The sequence below is a fragment of the Phoca vitulina genome, unplaced genomic scaffold, assembly GCF_004348235.1.
Source record: "Phoca vitulina isolate PV1807 unplaced genomic scaffold, GSC_HSeal_1.0 scaffold78, whole genome shotgun sequence".
NCBI classification, from domain to species: domain Eukaryota; kingdom Metazoa; phylum Chordata; class Mammalia; order Carnivora; family Phocidae; genus Phoca; species Phoca vitulina.
In genome coordinates, this window is record NW_022589781.1 from 1879672 (window position 1) to 1905675 (window position 26004).

Below are 26004 nucleotides of genomic sequence, written 5' to 3' on the forward strand. Positions count from 1 at the left end.
TAAAGCAAAAACAAAAAAAACACACTTTATGTAAGTGGTACGTGTTCTTTTGTAACTTGATTTTATTGTTATTTTTGTTGAACATTATAATTATTTTAGAGTTCCCGGACCCAGTTCCGGGGGGGAAGGGATCACCCCCCCCCCCAAAACATCGAGCAATCTCAGACACCGGCAGGGGGTCTAAGAACTCGACTCAGGTCAACTCCATTCTGGCACAGTCGGCCAGGACACAGCATCGGACTCCACAGGCTAGGGGCTCAGTCCTACAGCGGGGTCCCCCATCCTCCACTGCAGATACCAGGCCCAGGCCCCAGGCTGTCACCAGATTGGAAGTTCCAACAGCCTCCTCCTTCTTTTGCTAATTTACTAGAGCAGCTCCAGAACTCAGGAAAACACTTGTGTTTATCGAAGGATATGATAAAGGATAAGAATCTACCTCCAAATGAAGAGGTACATGGGGCAAAGTCCCAAACAGGAGTCTTTGGAGCTTGGGGCCTGGCTCTGGGGTATGGGGTGGCAAACTGCTTACCTGGTATAGAAGGACTGAAAAACTGTCGTCTTGGTTTTTTGTGGAGGTGTGATTACATAGCCATAATCGGCTGAGTCACTGACCTTTGGCTGATTCAGTCTCCAGCACCGTCCTGTACCAGGAGGTGGGGGGTGAGGAGGACTGAAAATTCCATTCCTCTGACCACACGTCCTCCTGGCAGCAGCCCTGCCCTCGGGTGGGGTCCAAATTCACCTTGATGAGCAACACCTCCTTTTACTTTCGTGGCCCTGAGGGTTCTCAGAAACTGTGGGTGAAGACCATATATATCTGAGTGACCTAATAAGTAATTCTTCTGAATCATTCTATCGCAGATTTTATTTTGGTTGGTATGTTTCCCTCGAGGTTGTTAGTCTTCTGTGTGGTATTCCACCGAATGGATATAACCACATTTTACAAAAAAATGAGCTGCTTTCTTGATGGATGTTTAGGTCGAACTTTATATACACATATATACATACATTTGGAGCTATTTCCCAAGGGTGTGTACATGAAGACAATTGCTGTCTCTTCTACAGTGTGTGCACTTTTCCCCAAAAATAGTTTTGCCAGCTTTTTTCCCAAGGTGGTTGTTGCTGAGTTACACGTCCCCCGGCTGTGATTGGGGGTCCCCACGGCCTCACCAGCGCCGTGGTGTCAGATCTGAGAAGTGTGACTGGTCATCTCATGGTGGTCTCACCTGTTCTCTAGGGAGAGGTGTGGGAAGAGGTCTGCGGCAGAGTCCAGCATGACTGGGGCAGAGATGAGGTGGTCTGTTGAGGAAGATTGACCTCTCGGGGTTAGAAAATGCATTTGATTTGGGGAATTTCAGACTCAGGGGGTCTGGAGATGTCCAGCAGATGCACGGATGTGAGTCTGGAGCGCTGAGATTTGGGGTGGCACCTGAAACCCTGGGAACGGGCCGGGTCTACTAGGGGGTGCATTGAGTGGGGCCCCTGATGGCTCTGGGGCAAGGAAGGAAAAGTTGGCAAAGCAGGCTGGTCTCCTGAAGGGGGAGGAGGCCCAGGACTTTCTGAGGCTGAAAACCTTGGGGGGGGGGGTGCGGGGCGGGACGGCTAACTTCTTCAACCTTGTCAGTGTAACCAGACCGAGTACCAGGAACTGAAAGTAGGACCTTGGGTTTGGCAACTACTAAAAGGTCGTTAGTGACTTTAGGGAGAGTATTTTCAGTAATTGTGTTTGCAAATCTAGATTATCAAGGTTCAAAACTGAATGGCAGGGGCGCCTGGGTGGCTCAGATGGTTAAGTGTCCGCTTTTGGCTCAGGTCATGATCTCAGGGTCCTGGAATCAAGTCCTGCATCGGGCTCCCTGCTCAGTGGGGAGTCTGCTTCTCCCTCTCCCTCTGCTCCTCCCTCTGCTCATGCTCTCTCTCTGTATCTCTGTGTCTCAAATGAATAAATAAAACTTAAATACAGAATTAGAAATGATAGGTATAGTCTTTTTTGAAATATTTCTTAAAGGCCAACATAGTGGGGTTTTCTTTTGTTTGTTTATTTTTAATCAGTGTTGCCTTTGTTAAGATTAACTGACCTTTTAATGGGTCCTTTTGAAACTTGAGGTTTACCTTTCTCTAAATTAAGTTTTCCTTTTCTTGGTCATTGTGGTTTACCAAGTCCACAGTCCTCGTGCCATGTTGACTGTTCCCGCCTGTCCCTGTGGGAGACTTTACCTCTGACAACTCACGGCTAGCTCTTCTTGTAAATGTCTGATGATGTTGGTTCAGCATTCCAGGTAGAACTTGTTCTGACTTAGATTCTTTAGGAACCCGAACCAGTCTACTGTATTTGTGCAGAGTGCACGGTGTGATGACGGAGATGAATGTGCGAGTGCCGCGTCCTTCCGAGGACTTCCCGTTATGACACGGCGAAGGTGCACAAGCTGCAGGTTACAGTAGCAGAGATGCCGTGAAGGAGAGGAGTCGGCAGACAGTTGGGAGAACTGAGGGCAGGCTGGGAAGCAGTGCAGACATGAGAAGCACAATGAGCAGAAGTACGGGAAACTTACACTTTCGTCACTGTCGTCCATGGTGCGCCTCATGCCTGTGTGACTTTACCATAAAACAGCACAGGAGATACTTGGAGTTTTCAGATTCTGTCTGATTCAGCTGTTGTATTATGAAAAAACCTGCTTTTTCTTAGTTAACCAGTTCGAAATTTTACAAGAACAATTTTTTGCGCTTTGCCAACAGTGAGAACATATTCTCACATGTGACTTTCTAATGTTATAGCTGCCTGTGAATTGCTGTATTTCTTGACTGATCTTACTGTTGTATGTTTTGATTTTGGGTTGTTTTTTTTTTTTAAGTTTTTATTTATTTAAGTCATCTCTACACCCAACGCAGGGCTCAAACTCATGGCCCCGAACTCGAGAGTCGCATGCTTCTCTGATGGAGCCAGCCAGGCGCCCTTGATTTAGACTTTAACGTACAGTATGTCATACGGAGGAGCCTGTGGAGGCCTCGCTGGCTCGCCTGCCTCCTCTGATAGTGTATGACGGCAGCATGACCGTGTGGAAAACACGGCAGAGCGGCAGACAGCAGTTACAACACAGCTGAAGTCCCGAGAGTTACAGCTGGGTGTCTTACGTGATCAAGCTTAGGAGATCGGTTCTAAAACACAGTAGGATTATGGGATTATTTTTGACTTGGAGGAGACCTTATATTCATTTGGCAAACAAGGAAATGTATAAGCACCAATAATAGCTGATTTTATTACATTGAGCCACACGTTGGCTGTTTTTATGCATCAAAAATGGGTGCCTATCAGCAGTTGCATGTGGTTCAACCGAATGCTTTTTGGACTCTGATACCTACCTGTTGTTTAGAACTAGTTTTACCGAGATTTGACCGCAACCCCAGGGCTGACCCGTCTCTGTGTTGTTTCTGCTGTGTCAGTATGTCGGTGAGAGCGAGCGCGCAGTCCGCCAGGTGTTCCAGCGAGCCAGGAGCTCTGCACCCTGTGTCATCTTCTTTGACGAAGTGGACGCCCTGTGCCCTCGAAGGTCAGACCGGGAGGTAGGTGTAAGTGCCCTAATAAACCTTTTGTGAGTTCTGACAAAGTCGTTCCCCAAGAGCACTGCGATTCTTGCAGTGAAGAAACCTAGTAATTCGAAATGAGGCCCTGGGGGTGACAGTTGGTTTTTCTTGGCCTCTGCTTCCATTTCTGTCTACATGATTTTGGTTGCACTGGTCTGGGTCATGCCGGCGAGCAGTCGGGAACGGGAATGACGTGGCTTCGAAGAGCCCACCTCGTGATCGTGACTCTCTTCTGACACATGGTTTCTGGAGACAGGAGAAAGTGTAATTTAAGATCCCTTTGAAATAGGGCCGGGCTTTAAGACTCCGCCGTGCTCCTTGTCTGCACCGGACACCCCTGCGTCACTGTGCTGAGTCACAGTTGGTAGGAATTCCGGTGCGGTGAGTGGCTGGAGTGCTGTTACCACAGGGACGCTTGTCTCCGAGTCCACAGCGGAACAAAGCCTCCCGTAAGGAACAGACGGCCTTTCTGAAACAGGTAGCAGAGACTCTCTGATAAGGACATTCATGGCGAGATGACTAAGGAGGTGATTTTATTTCTTTTGTGATTTTTCTTCACATAGTTGTTCTGCGCGTGCCCGGAAGGTTATAAAACAGTTATTAAATGCCTCATTTTGCTCACAATCTCCAGAAGCCTTCCAGAGTCGCAAGAACAAAACTTAACTCATGTCCGTATGACCCATGTCATAGCAAGATTGTTTCCTCATCCAGGAGTCCTCACTAGCATCCCAGAAAATCCCTCCACAGTCTTGTCTCTCACGGTGACGTCGGTGGCCAGGGCAGAGGCCCTTCCCTGGTCATCCTGGCCGCTGTGACGTTCTAAATCCCATGTGTTGCTGTATTGTTTTGAGTCTGGATTATAATTATCTTCATCCTCTGATTTGTTGGTGTTGCGTCTCCCAGGAGTGGTGACGTGTGCCAGCTGCTTTCTGGAGAAATCCTCAGGTAAACTCATGACCACCTCTGCCCGTGGACTTTCTATTGAAGAAGGGTGGTCATGACAGACGCCCAGAGACCCACAGACGCACATACAGAGACACACAGACAGAGACAGATACATAGAGACACACACACAGACACCCCACTTCTCTTGTCTCCTCCATTGTGCATTTAGAACAGTTCTGTGTCCGAGTGAGTTACCCGTCTGTCCACCACCTCCCCCGTCCTTTCTCTTGGATGTTGCCCCAGGGTAGCTCTGCTTTGTACTGTGGGCTTCCAGGAAAAGAGGAAAAGCCTCCGTGCCCCAGCCCAAAGATCAGGAGCATCTCACATCCTAGGGGATCTCTCTGCGCTGAGTCTACACTTGACCCACGGGAAATCCACTGCGGCCAGCAGGTCTTTGAATAACTCGGAGGCAGGAGACTCAGGTCAGCCAGGCCTGCCCGTGTCTAGCTGAGAGGCCTGGACAGGTGATCTCTCTGAGCCTCAGCTTCCTCCTTCTGGAAGACGGGACACCAGGACTCGGGGGAGTTCCTGATGAGAATGTGTTTTGCACAGCGCCTCTCAGAAAATAATCACCGTTACCTCTTGACCAGAGTTTTCATTCCAATTAGCAAATCGTTGTTTTGTATGAAAAAACGTGGTGTGTTTTTTCTTTTGTTGGGAACTGATGGAGCTGTCTTTATTGATTTTTAGACGGGGGCAAGTGTCCGGGTGGTGAATCAGCTACTTACCGAGATGGACGGTCTCGAAGCACGGCAGGAGGTGTTCATTATGGCAGCCACCAACCGGCCAGGTGAGGAGATCATTTATGTGAAAGCCATGGGATTTACATACATCCTAGTAATGGAAGATGACGTTTAGGAAATCGCTTTTGGGCTCATAAGTTGAAATAAAACCTTAGGAAGCTCCTGTGTAAGCTAGAGTAAAAAACAATAGTATTACCGCCCAGATTTCGTGAGATTTTTTTCTATGTTGGCGCTCAGAAGGTAGTCCAGTTGGCAGAAAGCTCAGAATGTACACCATACAAGTGACCATACAAGTATTATCAGAATTTATGTCCTATGGTTTCTCTCAAGCTCGTAGGAAACAAGATCCAGACTCTTCTCACTGTATCTGAAGGTCGAGGATGCATTTTCAAGGATTTATATCGGCATCATGTCCCTGTACCTGCATTTAACTAGTACTTCAAGTTGTGTGTAAGCTTCAGCGCCGCGAGGGTTGTAGAAAGGGCTCCACACTTCAGACGTGCTTCAGGTGCTCTCACTGTGGGTCCCGCATTCTCTTCCTGTTGTTTAACCCTCCGCCGTCCACAGGAGCCTCAGGCTGTCGCAGCAGCCCCTGCATCGACCCGAGTGTTAACTGCGTCGGCCGGCAGTCCAGCTGATGAAATTGTTCTTTCAGGTCTTAAAAGTTACTTTGGAAGGTGAAACCTTCCTGAATTATGTGCCACTTCATTTTCATATGAAAAATTCACAGATGTTACGGTTTAGACTTTGATGATAGTAAAGTACTGTCTTTGGAGTCGGATGGCACCGGGTTTGAGGCCTGACTGTGGCGCTTCATCTCTTGCCGTTCCGTTCCAACCCCAACCGGTCTGACTGCCGAGGAGTCGACTGTCGTTCAGCTCCGACACTGAACACACGGAGTTGGCGTCAGGTCCTGTGAGTCCAGGGGTATTCCCCACCCCCCGTCCGCGCGAGTGGTGTCTCCGGGATGCCACGCGTCTGACCAGCCAGCTTTGCAGCTGAACAATGGATGGATTTCCTGTGTAGGAAAGCGCCATACACTTGGCCCTTAACCAGCACGGATTTCAGTGACGCGGGTCCACTTGTACACATTTTTCTCGCTGAACACAGTGTAGTCCTATAAATGCATTTTCTCTTCCTAGTGATTTCCTTAATATTCTCTCTACTTTATTATAAGAATAGGGCACAACATAGCACTCAAAATACGTGTTAATTGACTTGACATTCCCGGCACGGCTTCCAGTCAACAGTAGCTACTAGAAGGTTTTTGGGGAATCGAAGGTTACATACAGACTTTTGAGGCGGGGGACGGTCGGCACCCCTAACCCTGCGTTGTTGGAGGGTCACTGTACTTAAAGTTGCAGGTTGTTGTAAAGGATGCATGTCGGGCCAGGCCAGGGGGCAGTGCAGGCCCTCGGTGCTCTCTCCCCTTGGAGCTGGGGCACACCCCCCTCCTCGCCCCACTGTGCTCATGAACCGTGACGCTCTTCTGAGCTTTGCTTCCCGAGAGAGTTTCTGTGGGGGTTTTATTATATAGTTGTGGTTGACTGAAGTCCATCTCCACCGCCGCCCCTTCTCTGCAGAGGTCTGGCTCCAAATTCCAGCCCTCTAATCCCAGGTTTGGTCTTTCTGGTACCTGGCCCACCCTGGAGTTATCTTGGGGCCAACCTTGAGTCCTCTCATTAGCGTAACAAAGACTCCATTCCCTCAGGAAATTCTGGGGGTTGAAGCTTTCTGACAGGAAGGAAGAGCAAATGTATTCATCACACGTCAGCCTCGGCACATCTTCCTTTATCCCGCTCACCGCTGTCTCTTTATCTGGGAGATGAGGAGAGTGATACCCACTTGGCAGGAGTGTCGTACAGGTCACGTGATGCTGGCAGCGCGTCTCCCAGGGGGTGTGGCAAGTAGCTGCTCGGTGACTTACATCATTGCCAAGAGCACTTTGGGTGACCGCGTGGGAGCAGTCATGAGGCCACGCACTCAGCCATCCTGGAAGAAACCTGGGACATCGCTCAGATTTGCACAGAATCACAGCCCTACCTTTTCTAAGTAGATACAGATTTCCAGAAGACACTCCGGTCTGTAATAAGCCATTCTGTCTTCGGTTCTCACTGTTTTCATGTTTGGTTACTGTAGACACTTTAGCTTAATCTCTGTAGCCTAGCGAATAAATAGCAGGGCCTTCAGCGTCCCTGGGTTTTACTCTAATCCTCTCCTTCCAAATGGCGCAGGAGCATATTCTTTCCTCTGGGTTGTGTTTCCTGATCTCTAGCACCTCTGAATTCTTAACAGTTCTCTGGATTCTTTGTTGTAAAACCGAGGACTGAGTAGAGTCAAGGACTGAGTCATCTGTGCTGAGTTGAGCCAGTGGTTAAGAATGACAGGAAGGCGGTGCTGTGTTTTGTCCCCTCCCGTGTCCCTCACATTGTCTTCCTCGCTCTGCCCCTCCCCCCATCCCTCTGTCCTGAGGGCAAATCCCACTGCCTTGCACCCTACAGAAATCCAGAAGTAGGTGTTCTAGCTCTTTCACTCCTATGCCTGCCTGGGGCAGTTCTGTTCTCTTGTGTGCTGACCTGTGACAATGTTTGATTGTTTATGACTTGCTTTCTCCCCAGCTTTCAGAAATCTCTTCTTGCCTGATGACTTTTGCCACATTACACATTACTACAGTACTTACTGGCTTAAAATCACCATTTTTGCTTTGCGCACAATTTTGTGGGTCAGGGACTCAGGAAGGGCTTGTCTGGAGGTCCCCCTGTGATCCACATGTCCTCAGCTGACGTGGCCGGGCCCGAGGACCCCCTTCCCCGGCCACGCTGTGGCATCTTTGTCCCCCTCCTCCACTCATTGTCCTCTTTCTGGGCCTCCGTGTGGCTTCCCCTGGGGGTTCTGCATCCTCGTTCTCGCGTGACCAGTGGGTTCCAGGAGACAAGGGTGGAAGCCACCATGCATCCTCAAGGCACCGCTGGGGGCAGAGACAGGGAGGCTCCGCTCTAAGAGCAGGGGACGGGGGGAATGTGAAAAACTGGGTGACTTGAACTCTTCGAATGTACGTTTCTGCCCTCACATTCTCTGTTTCATCGAGCATCTTGTAGCTCCCCCACTCCGTCTGGTGTTGAAGATCCGTCACATCAGTGTCATGTTCTTTAATTTCTCAGCAGATTCACTGGGTCATCAACTACTTACTGGGTTTTTACTACACGCCGGGCCCTACTAAGCTTTGGGAATTAAGAGGCTAACAATTCAAAAGAATTGTATATATCCTGATTTGGGGCCAGGGCACCTGGAGTAAATGATAGACAGCCAGGGTCAGAGGGTAGAAAATGATGGGTAGTTGGAGAGGAATGCTAATTGAGATATGATGGTCCTGGAAGGGTTCTTCAGGAGTAGCCTGTGAGCACGGGAAGCAAGGGGGTGAGATCACCTGGCTCCGGGGGTCCCAGACAGACCAGGTTCGGCCGCTCACCACTCACACAACCAAAGGCAAAGGGGCAGGTGGTGGTCAAACAGGAAAGGAGTCTATTTCAGTGAGGCCAACACTGGGAAGACAGGGGCCTAGCATCTCAAAGACAGTCTCCAAAGTGCTGCAGATACCTCCAGGTTTGCATAAGACAGGTGTGGGACAAAGGTCGCTGGGTCCGTGCTGGTGGGCAGTGAAGGTCGGTCATTGTCTTGGGATCAGTCCTGGGTGGGGTCTTGCCGGCTCTGGGCAGTCCCTATTGCTTGAGGGGTTGGTTTCAGTTCCTACCAGATGTTCTGCCTGCTGGGTTTTTTTGCCTGAGTTAAGAGGTAAGCTGGAAAGAAGAGCTATTCTGTTAGAAAGTACAGACTGAGGTCAGAATGGAGGCGGTTGAACTCAAACGATATGAAGGATGGAGCCATGCAGAGTCTGGGAGGAGAGCGCTCCAGGTAGAGAGCGAGCAGTGTGAAGGCCCGTGTGAGGATGTTTGCCATGTTGCAGAACCAGCCGGAAGGCAGGGTGCCTGCAGTGAGACAAGCAGGCATGGGAGGGGAACGCAGGGCCTTGGAGGCCACGGAAGGTGCGCCTGTGTTCTGCTGAAATGGGAAGCCCTGGGGGGGTTTTGAGTGAGGAAGTGGTACCATCTCATTTTCGTTCGTATTTCTATTTTTATAAAATATGTGACTACTTTTAGTTTTTTTACCTTGTATTTGGAAACAATTATAAATTCACAGGAAATTATAAAGAGTGCACAGGGGTTCCATGTACCCGGTTTATCTTAATTGTTACATTTTATATAACTGTGGCACTGTGCACCATGTCAAAACCAGGAAACAGACGTTTGTATAACGTGTGTTTATTTTTGTGCAGTTTCACACACATGTAGATTCCTGTAATGACCACAGCAGTCAAGATGAGAACGATTCCATCAGCACCGAGACCTCCCACCCGCTGCCCTGAATAGAAACACCTGCTCTGTCCTCCACCCATAACTCCAGGCAACCACTAACCTGCTCTCTTAACCTACACCACATCACTTCAAGAGTCTGTATGATCAAGGGATCATACAAAACGTGACCTTTTAGGCTGGCTGTGTGTGCCTCGCATAATGCCCTTGAGATGGATTCAGATTCTTGCGTGGATCAGCAGTTTGCTCCTGTTTAGTGCTGGGTCGTAGGGGAGGGGCAGTTTGTTTGACCTTTCTCTTCGAGGGCAACTTTACGGTTGTTTCCACTCTTTGTTACACAAACCATGAACCTCTGTGTGAATAGGTTCTTGCCTGGACCTAGGGTTTGATTTCTCTGGAATAAACGTCTAGGAGCACAGTGGCTGGGTCATACGGGAAGTATATGGTCAGTTTTTTAAAGAGCTTGTCAACCCTTTTTCCAGAGTGGCTGTACCATGTGACATCTCTGTCAGTAATGGCGTGAGAGATCCAGCTTGTTTGCTTCCTTCCAGTATTTTGTGTTGTCACATCTTGTGATACCGCATCACGGTTGAACTTTGTATTTCTCTAATGGCTCATCAGCCATTAGAACATCTTTTCGTGGGTCAGGGACTCAGGAAACTTAGCATCCTGTATCTTCTTCATTGAAGTATCTCTTGTGTCCTTTGCCCATTTTCTAAAATTGGACTGCATTCTTTTTTTTTTTCTAAGGTTTTATTTTTAAGTAATCTATACTCACAATCCTGAGATCAAGAGTCACACGCTCCACTGACTGAGCCAGCCAGGTGCCCCTGGACTGCATTTTTTTTTTTTAAGAGTTCTTTATATATTCTAGATATGAGTCCTTTGTCATTTATGTGATTCGCAATATTTTATCTCATTCTGCAGCTTATTTTTTCATCCTCTTAACAACAAAGAGACTCCACGTATTTTTTTAAGTTTTTATTTATTTAAGTAATCTCTACACCCCATGGGGGCTTGAATTTACGACCCCAAGATCAAGAATTGCACGCTCAGAAGACTGAGCCAGTCAGGCGACCCTTCAATGTATTAATATTTCCCTTTATATATTCTGCTTTGGGGAGCATTTCTAAGAACTGTTTTTTAGTTTTATGTACCCCAAATTTTCTCCAGTATTTTCTTCTAAAAGTTTTATGGTTTTATGTTTTTATGCTTAAAGTCTGTAATCTGTTTTTAGTTAACTTTTATTTGAGGTATAGAACTTACGTCTAAGTTTATTTTCCCTCTTTGAATCCAATTCCTCCATCATTTTTGAAGACTATCCTTCATTCAGTCACTTTTGCACCTTTGTCAAAAATCAGTTGGCATATACCAGCAATGGACAATTAGAATTTGAAATTAAAAACACAATACCGTTGCTGTGCCTGGGTGGCTCAGTCAGGTAAGCGTCTGACTCTTGGTTTCAGCTCAAGTCATGATCTCAGGTTCATGGGGCTCCATGCTCAGTGGGGCATCTGCTTCTCTCTTTCTCCCTCTGCCTCTCCCCCTGCTCATGTTCTTTATCTCCCTCTCTTTCAAATAAAAATAATAAATCTTAAAAAAATGATCTATATGAGGAAAAGGACAAAACTCTAATGAGAGAAATCAAAGAAGATACAAGTAAACGGAGAGAAAGCTCATGTTCATAGATAGGAAAACTGAATACTGTCAAGATTGTCAGTCTTCCCAACTTGATTTATAGATTCAATGCAGTCCTAATCACAATCATAGCAGGTTATTTTATGGATATTGACAAACATTCTAGAGTTTGTATGGAGAGGCAAAGGCCCAGGATGGCTAACGCAATATTGAAGGAGAAGAAAAGAGTTGAAGGACTGACACTACCCAACTTCAAGACTTAGTGTAAAGCTACAGTAATCCAGACAGTGTGGTATTGGTGAAGAATAAAAGAAAGAAATCAGTGGAACAGAGCAGAAGCCTGAAGTAGACCCACACAAATATAGTCAGCTGGTTTTTTATAAATGAGCAAAGGCAATTGAATGGAGAAAGGATAATCTTTTCAAGAAATGGCGCTGGAAGAACTGGATCCTCACATGCCAAAAATGACTCTAGACATAGATCTTACCCTTTTACAAAAATTATCTCAAAATGGATCATAGACCCAAATGTACAGTACAAAACAATAAAACTCCTAGAAGAGAGCAGGAGAAAATCCAGGTGACCTTGTGTTTGGTGATGACTTTTAGATACAACACCCAAAGCACAATCCATGAAGGAAAGAAATTGGTACGTTGAACTTCATTACAATGAGAAACTTTTTCTATGAAAGACATGGTTAAGAGAATAAAAAAACAAGGCAGAAACTGGAAGAAAATATTTGCAGAACACAGACCTGATAAAGGACTGTGCAATGGACTGAATGTGTGTCCCCCACCCCAATTTTATCATGTGGAAATCATTACCCCAGACGTCAGAATATAGGAGATGGGGCATTTGGTAATGAGGTCACGTGGCTGGGCCTTCACCAGTGGGATTAGTGCCCTTATAAAGGGGCACAATGAGAAGGTGGCACAGTCTGCAGCCCACAAGCGGGCTCTCCCTGGCACCCAGCCACGTGGGTACCCTGACCTCAGACTTCTAGCCTCCAGAACTCTGAGAAACAAATTTCTGTTGTGTACGATGCACTCAATCTGTGGTACTTTGTTATAAGAGCCTAAATTGACTAAGCTTGATATCCAAAATAGACAAAGAACTCTTAAAAACTCAACAATGAGAAAAGAAACAGATGTACTAAAGATCTAAGCAGACTCCTCACCAGTGAAAATGTACAGATGGCAAATAAATACATGGAAAGATGTTCAACAGCGTCGCATGTTATGAGGGAAATGCAAATTAAAACAACAGAGCTACCATTGCACACCTATTGGGATGGCTGAAATCCAAACACAGACAATGCTAAATGCTGACAAGAATATGGAGCAACAGGAGCTCGCTCTCGGTGGTGGTGGGAATGCAAAATGGTGCAGCCATCCGAAAGACAGTCTGGCAGCTTCTTTAAAAATGCAAGAGGGACACCCGTTGGGCTCAGTCAGTGGAGTGTGTGACTCTTGATCTCAGGGTTGTGAGTTTGATCCCCACATTGGGTGTAGGTATTACTTAAAAATAAAATCTTTAAAAGAAAGAAAGAAAAACATCCTTACCATAGAGTCCCTAACTTGTAATTGTGGGTTTCTTGATGCTCCTTTAAGTCCCGTCAGGTTTGCTGCACATATTTTGCAGTTCTCTTGTGCATATTCGTTTAGAATTGTCTTCTGGTGGCCTGATCTTTATGTTCTGTCATTACGTTATGTCCTTCTCAGTCCCTGGCAAGTTTCTTTCTTCTGAAATGTATTTTATCTGCTATTAATATAGCCATTTCTGATTTTTTTGGATTGATGTTTCCATGGTATATCTTTTCTATCCATTTACTTTCAACCTATTGATGTCATTACATGTGAAGTGAGTTTCTTATAAACAGCATATAAGGTCATTTTTAAAATCCACTCTGTCAATTTCTGCCTTTTATTTGGTATATTTAGACCATTTACATTTAGTGTACATTTTTACTCTTCCCATAGTTTTTTCTTTTCTGATGTTCCTAATTTTTTTTCTATCATTTCCTTTTTGTTTTAGGAACTTCCTTGAGCTATTCTTTTTTTTTTTTTTTTTTTTTCAAGGTATGGAAGAAAATTTATTTAGCTTTGTGAGGCCTTACTTTTACAATAATACATACTTTTGGTACTGTAAGACCCTATTAAAGTTTCATAAATTGCCTTAGTAAGGTAAATATTTAGGTTGATTTTATGAGACTTTCAGACATTAAGTTTGAGAAAGTTAATGGTTTCCAGAATTTGCACAGATGATGACAATTAAAACAGTAAAATAAAGAATAAGACTTTCTTAACATCCCTAATAACATAGTAAGTTGCAATTTCTAATCAAACACCTATTTCTAGGTTATATTCATTTTGATTTCTTATTTTCCATTTTAAACTCTGGTATTTTCTTCTGAATATAGGTTACAAATTTGTGTTAACTCCCAGTTTTAATACCACAAAGTCACCTGTTTTACCTTGACTATATTTTTATCATTTAGTGTAGGATACACTTTTTTTTTTAAGATTTTATTTATTTTTTGACAGAGAGAGACACAGTGAGAGAGGGAACACAAGCAAGGGGAGTGGGAGAGGGAGAAGCAGGCTTCCCGCGGAGCAGGGAGCCCCATGCGGGGCTCGATCCCAGGACCCTGGGATCATGACCTGAGCCACCCAGGCGCCCCTAGGATACACTTTTTAAACTAGTTATACTCCAATAACTTTGTGAATGAAAAAAAGGGGAAGAAAACTAAGAACAAATAATGGAGTCGTTCTTTCACTGATCCTCATCCAATTTCAGGAAAATCACTTCCCAAAAGCAGCAATTCTAATAAATCTTTCCATGTCTAAAAAGAAACTGAAACCAAAGGGAAATCATGGGAAACCTGTGATAGTTTACTAGATATTGTGTGCTTTTAGTAGCTCAGCACTAGTAATACTTGATAATTGAGAGTAAATTAATAGGCTAACATTTAAAAATGTATACTTTAATAAGCCTATAAACTAGGTAAGCTTGTGGAGAAGCTGACCAAGATACATATATTAGGAGATACAGTTGTCCATCTAAATTTTCTAGATTTCTTTTTTTTTTTTTTGGCAGAGTATTTATTCAAGTTGTTTACTATATAATTTCTCGTGCACCATTTTGGAAGTCCTTTATTGTAAAGACTAGTCTTTTGTCTGACGACAAACAGCAGCCACACTGTCAGTGATTATTCTGGACCTCCACGTTGGATAAATTCAATTTCTTCTTGAGATACAAGTTTCCTTCTTATTTTTGATGTAATGTTTTTATTATTTCTGCAGTGTCTGGTGGACCCTGATGCACCAGCAAATCTGGGGATTTATTTCCCTTAGAATGCTGTGAAATTGAAGAAGAGTGAGACGGTAGTCCTACTGATTTCAAAACTTCTGATACGTTAGGTTTAGGATTCTCTCTTCTGTCAGGGAACCTTATTAATGGAGTATGTGGCTTGACTACCTGAACGACCCTGCTGGCAGACGCCATCTTACTGCCCATCATGACCCCAGGATGGGGCAGCAGCTTCCGGGGCGCTCGCTAGGCGCAGAGATAACAGGAGTCCTCCTTGAGCTATTCGTTTAGGTATGTTCAACTTGTAGCAAATTTTCTTGGTTTTCATTTACCTGCAAATGTCTTGGTTTCAGGTTCTTTCTTGAAGCCTGTCTTTGCTAGATAGGGAGTTCTGGGTTGACAGTTCTTGTCTGCCAGTACCTGAAAACTGTGCCATGTCTTGCCAGCACTCATGATTTCCAAACACAGACCTGCTATCGTTTGAATGTTCTAACTGCACAGGGAGGGTGTCACTGTGCTCTGCTTTTTTTTTTTTTTTTTTTTTTTTTTAATATTTTACTTATTTATTTGAGACAGAGAGAGGGAGAGAATCCCAAGTAGGCCCCCCGCCCAGTGCAGAGCCCGATGGCAGGGCTTGATCCCACAACCCTGATATCATGACCTGAGCTGAAACCAAGACTGAGCCACCCAGGATCCCCTCAAATACTTTTTAGCTCTTTCTCTTTTCCTCCCGGGAGTCCTGTGACACACACGTTAGATCTTTTGTTATAGTCCCATAAATCACTGAGGCTCTGGTGCTGGTTTTTTCTATTCTCTGTTTTCTCTGTGTTGTTCACATTTGGTAATTTCTGTTCTTCTTCAGGTTCACTGATTCTTCTCTCTGACGTCTCCATGGTTCCATTGAGCCTGTCCAGTGAGGTTTTCCTTTTAAGTTTTGCCATTGAAAATTTTCCATATACTTCTTTACATCTTCTCTTTCTTTGCTGAGACTTTGTTTTTTTTTCATTTGTCTCAAGCCTGTTCATGATTGCTCCCATAAATGCTTTTATTGTGGCTGCAGTAAAACCCTTGTCAGGTGACTCCAACATCTGGGTCATCTCTGGTCCAGCTTCTATGTTTCTTTTCTCATTAAAGTTGAGATTTTGTGGTTCTTGTTTCAACAGGTAATTTTCAGTTGTATCCTGGACATTTGAGTGTTAAGAAACGTTGAGTATTATCTTACTTATATTTTCTCCTTTGAGGTCTTCTCTGACTGTGCAGGGGAAGGGCAAGAGCCTCACGGCCACAGGCTGAGAGAAGAAGCCTGGGCTGGCTCTGCCTCCATTCACACTGTGCGGGTGGGGAGATGCGTCATTCCCACTGGGCCTCCATTAGCATCCCCTTGGCCCAGGGTGGGGGCGCCTTGTACTCTCCCCCACGACCCCAGGACCCGGGAAGGGCAGAGGTGGAAATGTCAGCTCTCCACTGGGCCTTCTGTGACACTGCCCAGCATGAAAAGAGAAACCCACACAGGGAGGCAGCTGTTAAAATTCAGATGACACTGAAAAGCGGAGGATAAAATTACCCTCTCTGTCCCTGCCCAGAGGCAACCACTGGTAAAGTCTGTGAGCTGTTTCTTCAGTATTTTCTCCACGTGCTCATAGTGCTGTTTCTTACCAGTTTCATACGGTGCTGTTACTACTTTGTAAAGCACACGAAGATTTCTGTTATGTTCACTGTTTCTCCACACGCGGCCGCCGTCACCACTACCCCGTCATTCCCACGTGATAATACCGTTTCTGCACAACTTTTGGTTCAATCACCAGTCACTGTTTATGTTACCAGGACCGTGTACCTATTTCTCTGCGTGGACCCAGGAGTTACACTGCGATCAGGGTTCTGTTTTCACATAACTTTTTCATTCTTAGATGTGGAAACTCTCGTTTTCTTTCTCTTACTTTCTTTTGTTTCTGTTCTTCATCAGATATGCAGATAGTGGTCAGTATTATTTGTGTCTGTGACGTACTTTGCTCTTGTTTCCAGAGCTTTCTCTGCTCTGGCTCCCGTTTGGGCTTTTTGAGTTTGGTATATTTGAGGGTATCTCTCTTCCACACTCATTACTGATTGGTAGCCTGGCTGAGTACAGGATTTTGAGTTAAAAAAATTTTTTTTTCATGGTTTGTAGGCCATGCATTTTTTTCTCTTAAAAGTTTTATGTTGGGGCGCCTGGGTGGGTCAGTTGGTTAAGCGACTGCCTTCGGCTCAGGTCATGATCCTGGAGTCCCTGGATCGAGTCCCGCATCGGGCTCCCTGCTCGGCAGGGAGTCTGCTTCTCCCTCTGACCCTCCCCCCTCTCATGTGCTCTCTCTCTCAAATAAATAAATGAAAAATCTTTAAAAAAAAAAAAAAGTTTTATGTCATCCTGATTCTTTTTATGTGACTTTTAAAAAAAAAAAAGATTCTATTTTTAAGTAATCTCTACACCCAACATGGGGCTGGAACTCACAACCCGGAGATCAAGAGTCACACACTTTACCGACGGCCCTTCAGGCATGCCTTATATGACTTTTTGTTTATTTGTTTCGTGTGTGTGCTTAGGACTTGATGAGTCTTAACCTCCTGAATTGGTCTTTTAAATTTCTTCTTTTCTCCTAATTTCCATTTCTGTCCTAATTTTTCCCCTACTTTTTGAGGTATTGGTTTTTAGAAAGTAAGTGAAAGATTGCTGTGTCACCCTTCCGCCTGTGGGTGCTCAGAGGACCTGCCACAGCTCTCCTGTGGTGTGGGGTCCGCCAGCGTCACACCCTGCCCTGAAAATACACTGCTTCCCGTGCTGGATCCCAGGAGATGAAGCGCCTTGCATAACGTACAGCTAGACCACAGACGCCCTGACTCATCTCCCTTCTCCTGGCTCCGAGGGACTGTCTGTTTCCACTCCATCCCCCATCGGCCTGGTTAAAAACACTGCTGCCCGGCATGCAGACGTGTGAGACCCGAATAGCCACGCCAGCTTGTTCCTCATTCTTCCGCTCGGCAGGTGTCTGTGCCCTACCGTAGCCACACGGAATCCAGAAAGTTTCTGTGCACAGCTCAGGGGAAGAAAGAAATAAGTACGTTATGGTGGATAAGCTTCTGGACAAGAATTAGGTACGCGGTTTTATATTTGAGAGAAAGCTTCTAGTTGAGGGTCCCCATCTGTTGTAAGCCCTTAGTGATTGCCGGATGACGGGGTATGGCTTACACGGAAGAGATTCACTTCATACTCGTAGGCTATTCATTCAGCCACTTCGAGTTCTGAGTCAACTGCTGTGTTCCCTTACCTGTCCAGCCTTGGGTCACGGCAGTGCCTAGGGGCCGTGGTCAGACCTGTGTGTCTTGCCCTTTGGCACAGGATTTCCCTTTTAAAGATGCCTTAGGCCCCGGCATTACTTCTGCTGGGTCACAGGAACTGGTACATAAGAGAACCCAGGAAGTATTTGCTTACTGATTCGTAAGACGAGGCCTACTTCTGTTTCATGGAGGCTGGTTGATCTTGTAATAATTTTCACTCAGCATATTATCGATGGTCTTACTTGTCTGAGGATGGATCCAGTTTCTAAGAAAATCCGCTTCATTGAGAGGTGACATACCATGAACTTTACCCATTTTAGGTACAAGATTCAGTGGTTTTGAGCATATTTGTAGACTCCTGCAGCCATCCCAACGATCGGATTTTAGAACATTTCCGTCACCCTAAAAAGCAATCTGTCTGTTGGCCATCACTCGCCATCCTCCCCCACCTCCAGCGCTTCTGTCTCTGTAGGCTTCCCTGTCTTGGCTAGCTTATGTAATGTGGCCGTCGCCTCTGCCTGTCTTCACCCAGCATCCCGGGTTCAAGGCTCGTCCCTGTTGCAGCACGTAGCGACACTTTCGTCCAGTTGCCGAATGATGGTCCCTTGGGTGGATATACGACATTTGATTCATTCAGCAGTCGATGGACATTTGGGTTGTTTCCACTTTGGGGCTTGTGATAACGTTGCTGTGAACATCCGGGTACAAGTTTTTGTGTAGACATATATTATCATTTCTTTGGGGTAGGTACTCAGGCGTGGGATGGCTGGGTCACGTGGTGATTGTGTTTACCATTTCAAGAAACAGCCAGACTTTTCTGGACTGGCTGCAGCATTTTACATTCCTGCTAGCAGTTGTAACAAAGCGTGTGGGAGTTGCGATTTCTCCACATCCTCGCCAACACTTGTTATGTCTTTCTTTCTGAATGTAGCCATTCTAGTGGGTGTGAGGTAGCATTTCTTTATTTTTTTTATTTTTTTTAAAGATTTTATTTTATGTATTTGACAGAGAGACACAGCGAGAGAGGGAACACAAGCAGGGGGAGTGTGAGAGGGAGAAGCAGGCTTCCCGCGGAACAGGGAGCCCGATGCGGGGCTCGATCCCAGGAACCTGAGATCATGACCCGAGCCGAAGGCAGACGCTTAACGACTGAGCCACCCAGGCGCCCCGAGTGAGGTAGCATTTCACTGTAGTGTATCTTCAGCCTTGTTATGGAGTAGTAAGACTTACTTACTCTAGATAGAAGTCCACAACCAGATATGTGATGTGCATACGTTTTCTCCCAGTCTCTGGGTTGTCTTTTCGCTTTCTTAATGGTATAATTTAAGGAACAAAAGTTTTAAATTTTGGTGAAGTCCAATGTATCAGTTTTTTTTAATCATGTGCACTTTTGTTGACATGTCATATCTTAAAAAAATCATTGCCTAACACAAGGTCACAAGCAGGGGGAGAGGCAGAGGCAGAGGGAGAAGCAGGTTCCCCACTGAGCAGGGAGCCTAATGCGGGACTCGATCCCACGACCCCGGGATCATGACCTGAGCCGAAGGCAGACGCTTAACCGACTGAGCCACTCAGGCGTCCCCTAAGAATGTTTTCTAATCATAATTGGGATTTTTACATCAGGCTTTACTTTTGAGCATGCAGGTCTGGCTTTAAGATCTACTTGTATATTTAAGTTAAAACACATTTCTACCATGTGGCATAAACATAGATGCACAGATCATTGAGACATGGTAAGATCTAAAAATATCCCCCCACATATTTGGATAATTGGGTTCTTATAAAACACAAAGGCCATGCAGGAGTGCCTGGGTGTCACAGTTGGTTAAGTGTCCGACTCTCGGTTTCAGCTCACGTCATGATCTCGGGGTCGTGAGATCAAGTCCCATGTCCAGCTCTGCGCTCAGCATTGGGTCCGCTTGTCCCTCTCCCTCTGCTCCTCCCCCCCTCTTGAAAGCACATGTGCTTGCTCTCTCTCTCTCTCAAATAAATAAATAAAAATCTTTAGAAAACACACACACAAAGGCCATGCTGTGGACAAAGAATAGCCTTTTCAACAAAGTGCTGGAACAATCAGATATCTATATGCAAGGGACGCCTGGGGGGCTCAGTTGGTGAAGCGTCCACCATCGACTCAGGTCATGACCCCAGCGTCCTGGGATCGAGTCTCGCATTGGGCTCCCTGCCCAGCGGGGAGCCTGCTTCTCCCTCTTCCTCTGCCCCTCCCCCTGCTCGTGCGTGCACTCTCTCTCTCTCATAAATAAATAAAATCTTTAAAAAAGAAAAGATATCCATATGCAAGAAAAATCACCTTTAATCCACACACCTCTTACCACATGCAAAAATTAACTCAAAATGGATCAAAGACCAATGAAAAGTCATAGCTGTAAAACCCCTGGAAGAAAACAGAGGAGAAATGTTTCCTACCATGGATTAAGTGAAGATTTCTTAGATGTGACCCCAAAAGCACAACCTTTTAGAGCAAAAGGATAAACTGAACTGCTCTTCATAAGATGCCACTGAGCAAGCACAAGGACAAACCACACAGACTAGGAGAAAATACTTAAAGAGTGTATATTTGATGAAGGATTTATATCCGGAACATGGAATGGATTCTCAAAACTCAGCAACAGAAGAACATTAAAAATTGGCTAAAGACTGCACAGACCCCTCCCCGTTGTAGGTATGCACGCGGCAGAGACACACGAAAACGTGCTCGACCTCGTTAGTCATCAGGAAAGTGCAAGTGAAAGCCACAGTGAGATACCACTACAAACCTTAGATCTAACTAAAATCAAAACGACTATACCAAGTATTGGCAAGGACAGGGGAATGTAAGGTGGCACAGCTAGTTTGGAAAACACTTTGTTGGCGTTTTTAAGGTTCAGCCTACCCCTGCGGTGGGATGTGGCCGTAGTGCTCTGCGTCCCACACTTAGGGACTCACCAGAGAGCAAGGAAAGCACACACCAAGACTGATAAGTGAGTGCTCCAAAACTGGAAACCAAATGTTTATCAACAGAGGAATGGAAAAATAAATCAAGGCATATCCACACAGGGGGCTACTACCTGGCCATAAAGAATCAAGTACTAATGCACACAAGAACTTTGGGGAACCTGAAAACAATTCTGTTGAGTCAAAGAAAGCAGAGTACATAGTGCATGCTTGCACGTCTATAAAATTCCAGAAAATGTGAACTAATCTGTAGTGGCAGAACAGATGAGCGGCTGCCTGGGGATTGAGGGTGTGAGGGGAGAGTGGCAGGGAAAGGCCACAGTGGGGTCCTCAGTAATTTTTTAAATTGTAAAGGTTTCCTGAGACCTGTGTGGGGTCCTTTGCCCTGTAGGGTAAGACGGCGCTCAGGCTGCGGGATAGTGCTCCATCATGATGCTGCAGGTGTTTGGCAGTCAACTTTCCTTTTCTTCCCTATTGCCAAGTAGTATATCCTAGCATCTCAAGAGAAAGTCCAATGTGTTGAACATTGAAAGGTCATTGAATTAAGTATTTAGTTTCCCCAAGGTAACTGAAGAACAAAACTAACAGAATCAGAATTTCAGCTAGAAAGAACTCTACTTCTTTATGGAAGAATAAATTAATGGTTAAGTCTGAGTGTGTTCATTAGAAAACACGAGACCCATTACTTATAGGTGCGCCTGCGTGTGAACAACAGTCTTACCACTGTGAGCTATGGGAAGCTTCTCCAGAATGGTTGAGGGCTCTTCGTGGAGGAATCAGGAATGTTCCTAATGAACCTCAATGTCAGGCAGCGTTTGGGGCCTGCTCTTTGCTCCTGGTACCGAGAGTCTGGTGAGCACCAATGAGGGCAAGAGTTTCTTCTGGGGGACTCAGGGAAGGCTTCCTGGAGGAGGCGTTGTTTGAGAATCCCCCTATGTGTAAATGAGGAAGAAAGTATTAGGGAGAAACGAACTACTGAGAGCAAAGAGAAGAAGGCTTGAGGCTTTTAGGTTGTTTAGGGAACGGCAAGAGGTGTGGTCAGTGGGGTGTGGGAGTCGTGGAGAATGTGAGGAGAGAGGGAGCTAGGATGGGAGCGATCAGGTCCTTGAGGGCCTTCGTGCTGTGGTGAGAGATATGGGCTTGGTTCTGCTGCAGGGAACACCAGGTGAGGGTCAGCAGGTGTTTTAGGAAGGTCTGGCGGCATTGCACGGGGTCCCAGAGAGGGGGAGTTTAGAGACAGGACCAGTTAGGAGGATGCGACATTCGGCCTGACTGAGGACAGGGTAATGGGAGGCCCCCCGCCAGAACTGGGAGAAGGTACCGAGGTCAGAGGAAGGAGAGAAACCTGCCGGAATTCCAGGCTCGTGTGGCGATCCTCTTCTGAGCCAGAGAACCCTGGCAGCACACGGGTTTGGGCAGGAACGTGGGCCGGACTTCTCTGAAGGTTATACTTTCACGAGGAGGTACTTTTAATTTTAATACAGTCTAATTTATCAATTTTTTTTCTTTTAAAAAAAGTCCTCTTGCCACATCTCATGTTAATTTTTTTTTTTAAAGATTCTATTTTATTTATTGAAGACTTTTGACCCCCCCCTTCTTCTCTAGATATCATTGACCCTGCGATCCTGCGCCCCGGACGCCTAGACAAAACACTGTTTGTGGGTTTGCCACCCCCAGCAGACCGTCTGGCCATCCTAAAAACCATTACAAAAGTGAGTAAAGGAAATGGTGTGTTTTTGTGTGTTTCTCACAGGTATCTGTAGCTTTAAATATTTGCTCAGCCTGTGTCTCCCAAAGAAAGGTGAATGATTCTGATAATTGAAGAGATTGTCCGTTCTTTTTTATTTGCTTAAAATAAAAGGGATATTGAGAGTTATATGCTCGACTGATACATTTGAGATTTTACTCTCTTCGCACTTTTTTGTTCTTTTAGATCTTTGATAGAGAAATTGCCCTTGGAGGAATTTGAAATGGAACAGAAACTTTAGGAGCTGAGAAGTGAATAGACACAGACCATTATAAATATCCGGGGAAACTGAGTCTCAATCACAGTGTTGAGTCTGTCCTCCATGTTTCTATATGCCAACTTTTTTTAAAAAAGATTTTATTCATTTATTTGAGAGAGAGCGTGTGCATGAGTGGGGGGAGGGCCAGAGGGAGAGAGTCTGGGGCTGACTGCACGGAGCGCAGAGCCTGACGCAGGGCTCAGTCCCACAACCCTGAGATCACGACCTGAGCTGAAACCAAGAATCGGACGCTCAACCAAATGCGCCACCCAGGCGCCCCCCCCCCCCATTTTAAGTAAACTACACCTCACGTGAGCTTCAAACTCATGACCTCAAGATGAAGGGTCAACACTACCAGCTGAGCCAGCCAGGCCCCCCTGGTACACGCCAGCTTTTATGATGCCTGTATAGTATTCGTGTTGCTATTTTTATAAAAATAATAAACAATACTGACAAAATACAAAGACGAAAGCAATCACCCTCAATTGTACGGCTACAAAAATAATGCGTGTTGACATTTAGTGCAGACATCATTCCTGACGTCTTTATTCAGCGTGGGTGGTGGGTGGTTCAGAGAAGGAGGGGCCGCAGACTTAAATACGTTAAATAGAGTTAACTTTTTTTAGTTTAAAAAAAGTCCAAGCTAAAGCAATTATCAAACCTCCAGTAAATGTTTTTCTCCATAAATGATATTATTTCCTAAAATAGCACCCTAAGGGTTAAAAATGTAAAAAGATTAGGAAAGCCAAGTAAGCAGCGGAACCGCTCGTTTTTGTTTTAAGATTTTTTTATTTTTATTTGAGAGAGAGTGGGGGTGAGGGGCAGAGGGAGAGAGTCTTAAGCAGACTCCGCACTGAGTGAGCCTTAGTCTCACGACCCTGAGATGGCAACCTGAGCTGAAACCAAGAGTCAGACAAGATGGTTCCTGCCTTTATTTGGTTTCCACTAGTAAACGTTAAACCTTACACATGTGTAGTATTCTCTTTCTGTATCGGCAGAGGAGGATTCCGGGCCGTCATTACCTAAAACTGCATAGAGCCGTGTCTGCCACTACCTCCCGAAGGAGGGGGCACGAGGGTGACCAGCCTTGTGGGTGGAGGCCCCAGCGAGAGCAGTCTGGAAGACTGCCTGGAGGAAGTGAAGCTAGAGGCTGTGAAGTGAGGTGCGCCGGACGCAAGCCCGTTTCAAGGGGTTACGTGTGAGAACTGGGTCTGGTGTGAATGAACAGGATGCTGGATGGACCGTAGAGTTGAGGGGCAAAGACAGAGGAGGAGAAACTCTCCGCTTGGGCCACTGAGTGGATGGGGGTCTGGGAATGAGGAGCTGCTGCTGCCCGAGGTCGGTCTCCAGGCGCGAGTCGGCTCGGAGCCTGGGAGCTCGGGAGAGCCCTCTGGCCACTACCAGCATGGCTGCCAGTCAGAGACCTGAAGACACGTGGCTTCAGTGCGGTGCTCTCGACCTAGGGCGGCCTGACAGCCAGCAGCCCACCCCTGGGCAGCAGCTGGGGACACTTGTTGGGGGCTCAGGCCGGGGGCGAGCTACGGTGCACAGAACAGCCCCGCAGCACCACGTACCTGACCCACGACGTCCGCAGTGCCACAGCCAGGTAATGCTGCTGTCGTCGTGCGTACTGCGTCTCTGTAGCCCGCGAGTTCGGTGACAGGTCCACGTGGCGTTTCCGTCCCTGCCCTGGGCTCCGTCCGGGAGCTGTGTTACCGAGGTGTTGTTTGCTTTGGTTAAAGTGTGTGTGTACAAACACAGACATACAAGCACGTGCACATGCTCCTAATTTGTTTCCATGTGTTCCTTGTAGTTCTGATGGCCCGATAATCCTTCCTTCCTTCCACTCTTGCCCCCGGGTAGCACTAATTACAGGCAAAGACTGGAGGAGGCGTGCCAGACCGGAGCTGTGTGGTGCTCAGGGCCGCACACATTCGGACCCAGGGCGGTGACCGATCGCTGTTTCCCTCGTGTTCTCCTCTGTGGGTGCTCGGCACCGCGGGACAGCCTGACGCTTCCTCCAGCTAGAATCCCGGTGCCACAGTTATTAGCCCTCAGACTCGGATAAAAGCACCCCACCTCAAAGGCAAAGTTATTAAGAAAATAAGAGAATAGAATATTGTGCACGTGAAGGATCTCTCGGTCAACAAGCATGTGCACTCGGTGAGGATGGGAAACCCTCGGACACAGGCCTTCTCTCTGAGGGGCTTGTCTCCTAGATGACAGGGTGATACGCACGTTTATAAAGGTGAGGCCCCTGACGGTGTCAGGCCGGGCCCAAGGTCAGGGGCCCTGCTTCAGTCCGCCACCTTGTATTTCCAGATGTCCTGTTGTGAGCAATGTAGTATGTGGGGTGAGGGGGGGCCTTTTTTTTTTTTTAATAGTTACCTGGCATAAATGTGGAGGTTTAGGAGGAAGTGTGTAGAATTAGAGACAACCGTCCTTTGGGCAACTTCCACGCACAAAGTTGTGAATATGGAGAGAAAAAAACCAGAAAAGGACATTTTAATAGGAGAATCAGTGTGACTTTAAAAGCAGGTTTCTGGAGCACTGTGGTCCGTTCTCAGTATCTGTCAGTGATAAAGGCAAAGGAGGGCTTTCGGTGATTTCCTCTCTGACCCTAGTGGGTATTTTTGCTTCATTTAGGGGTGTGCTGCCTGCTCCCGTGGGAACCTCAGAGCCTCACACCCAGACCTGCAGGGGGACGGTTCTCAGCGCCTGGGCGCCTGCCCACCTGCCCACCCACAGAGGGCTGCTCACCCTGCAACACCCACCCTGCCCCCTCCTCCTCCACCCCCCCTCCTCCTCGTCCTCTCCATCCTCCCCCTCCTCCCTTCTTCCTCCCCCTCCCTCCCCCTCCTCCCTCCTCTCCCTCTGTCTTCCCCCTCCCCCTCCTTCCCTCATTCCTTCCTCCCCCCTCCTCTCCCCGTCTTCCTCCTCCCCTCCCCCTCCCCATTCCTTCCTCTCTCCTCTTCCTCTCTCTTTCCCCTCCCCCTCCTTCCCCCATTCCTTCCTCCTCCTCCCTCCCCCTCCTCCCTCCTCTCCCTCTGTCTTCCCCCTCCCCCTCCCCATTCCTTCCTCCTCCTTCCTCTCCCTCCGTCTTCCCCCTCCCCCTCCATCCCCCATTCCTTCCTCTTCCCCCCCCCC

At 46.6% G+C, this 26004-nt stretch overlaps 1 protein-coding gene and 1 pseudogene across 6 annotated transcripts in view; one reads left to right on the plus strand and one right to left on the minus strand.

Moving 5' to 3' along the window:
* Positions 1-26004, plus strand: part of NVL (nuclear VCP like) — a 93664-nt gene that overhangs the window by 41250 nt on the left and 26410 nt on the right. For 5 of the 6 annotated variants that reach the window (XM_032393912.1, XM_032393913.1, XM_032393915.1 and 2 more), the window contains 3 exons: positions 3442-3561; positions 5218-5317; positions 22457-22563. In XM_032393912.1, the coding sequence (XP_032249803.1) occupies positions 3442-3561; positions 5218-5317; positions 22457-22563 (327 nt within the window). Of the gene's footprint in view, positions 1-3441; positions 3562-5217; positions 5318-22456; positions 22564-23855; positions 25189-26004 lie in introns of those variants that run through there. The other variant, XM_032393914.1, reaches the window with a different exon arrangement.
* Positions 13964-15087, minus strand: LOC116625410 (annotated as a pseudogene).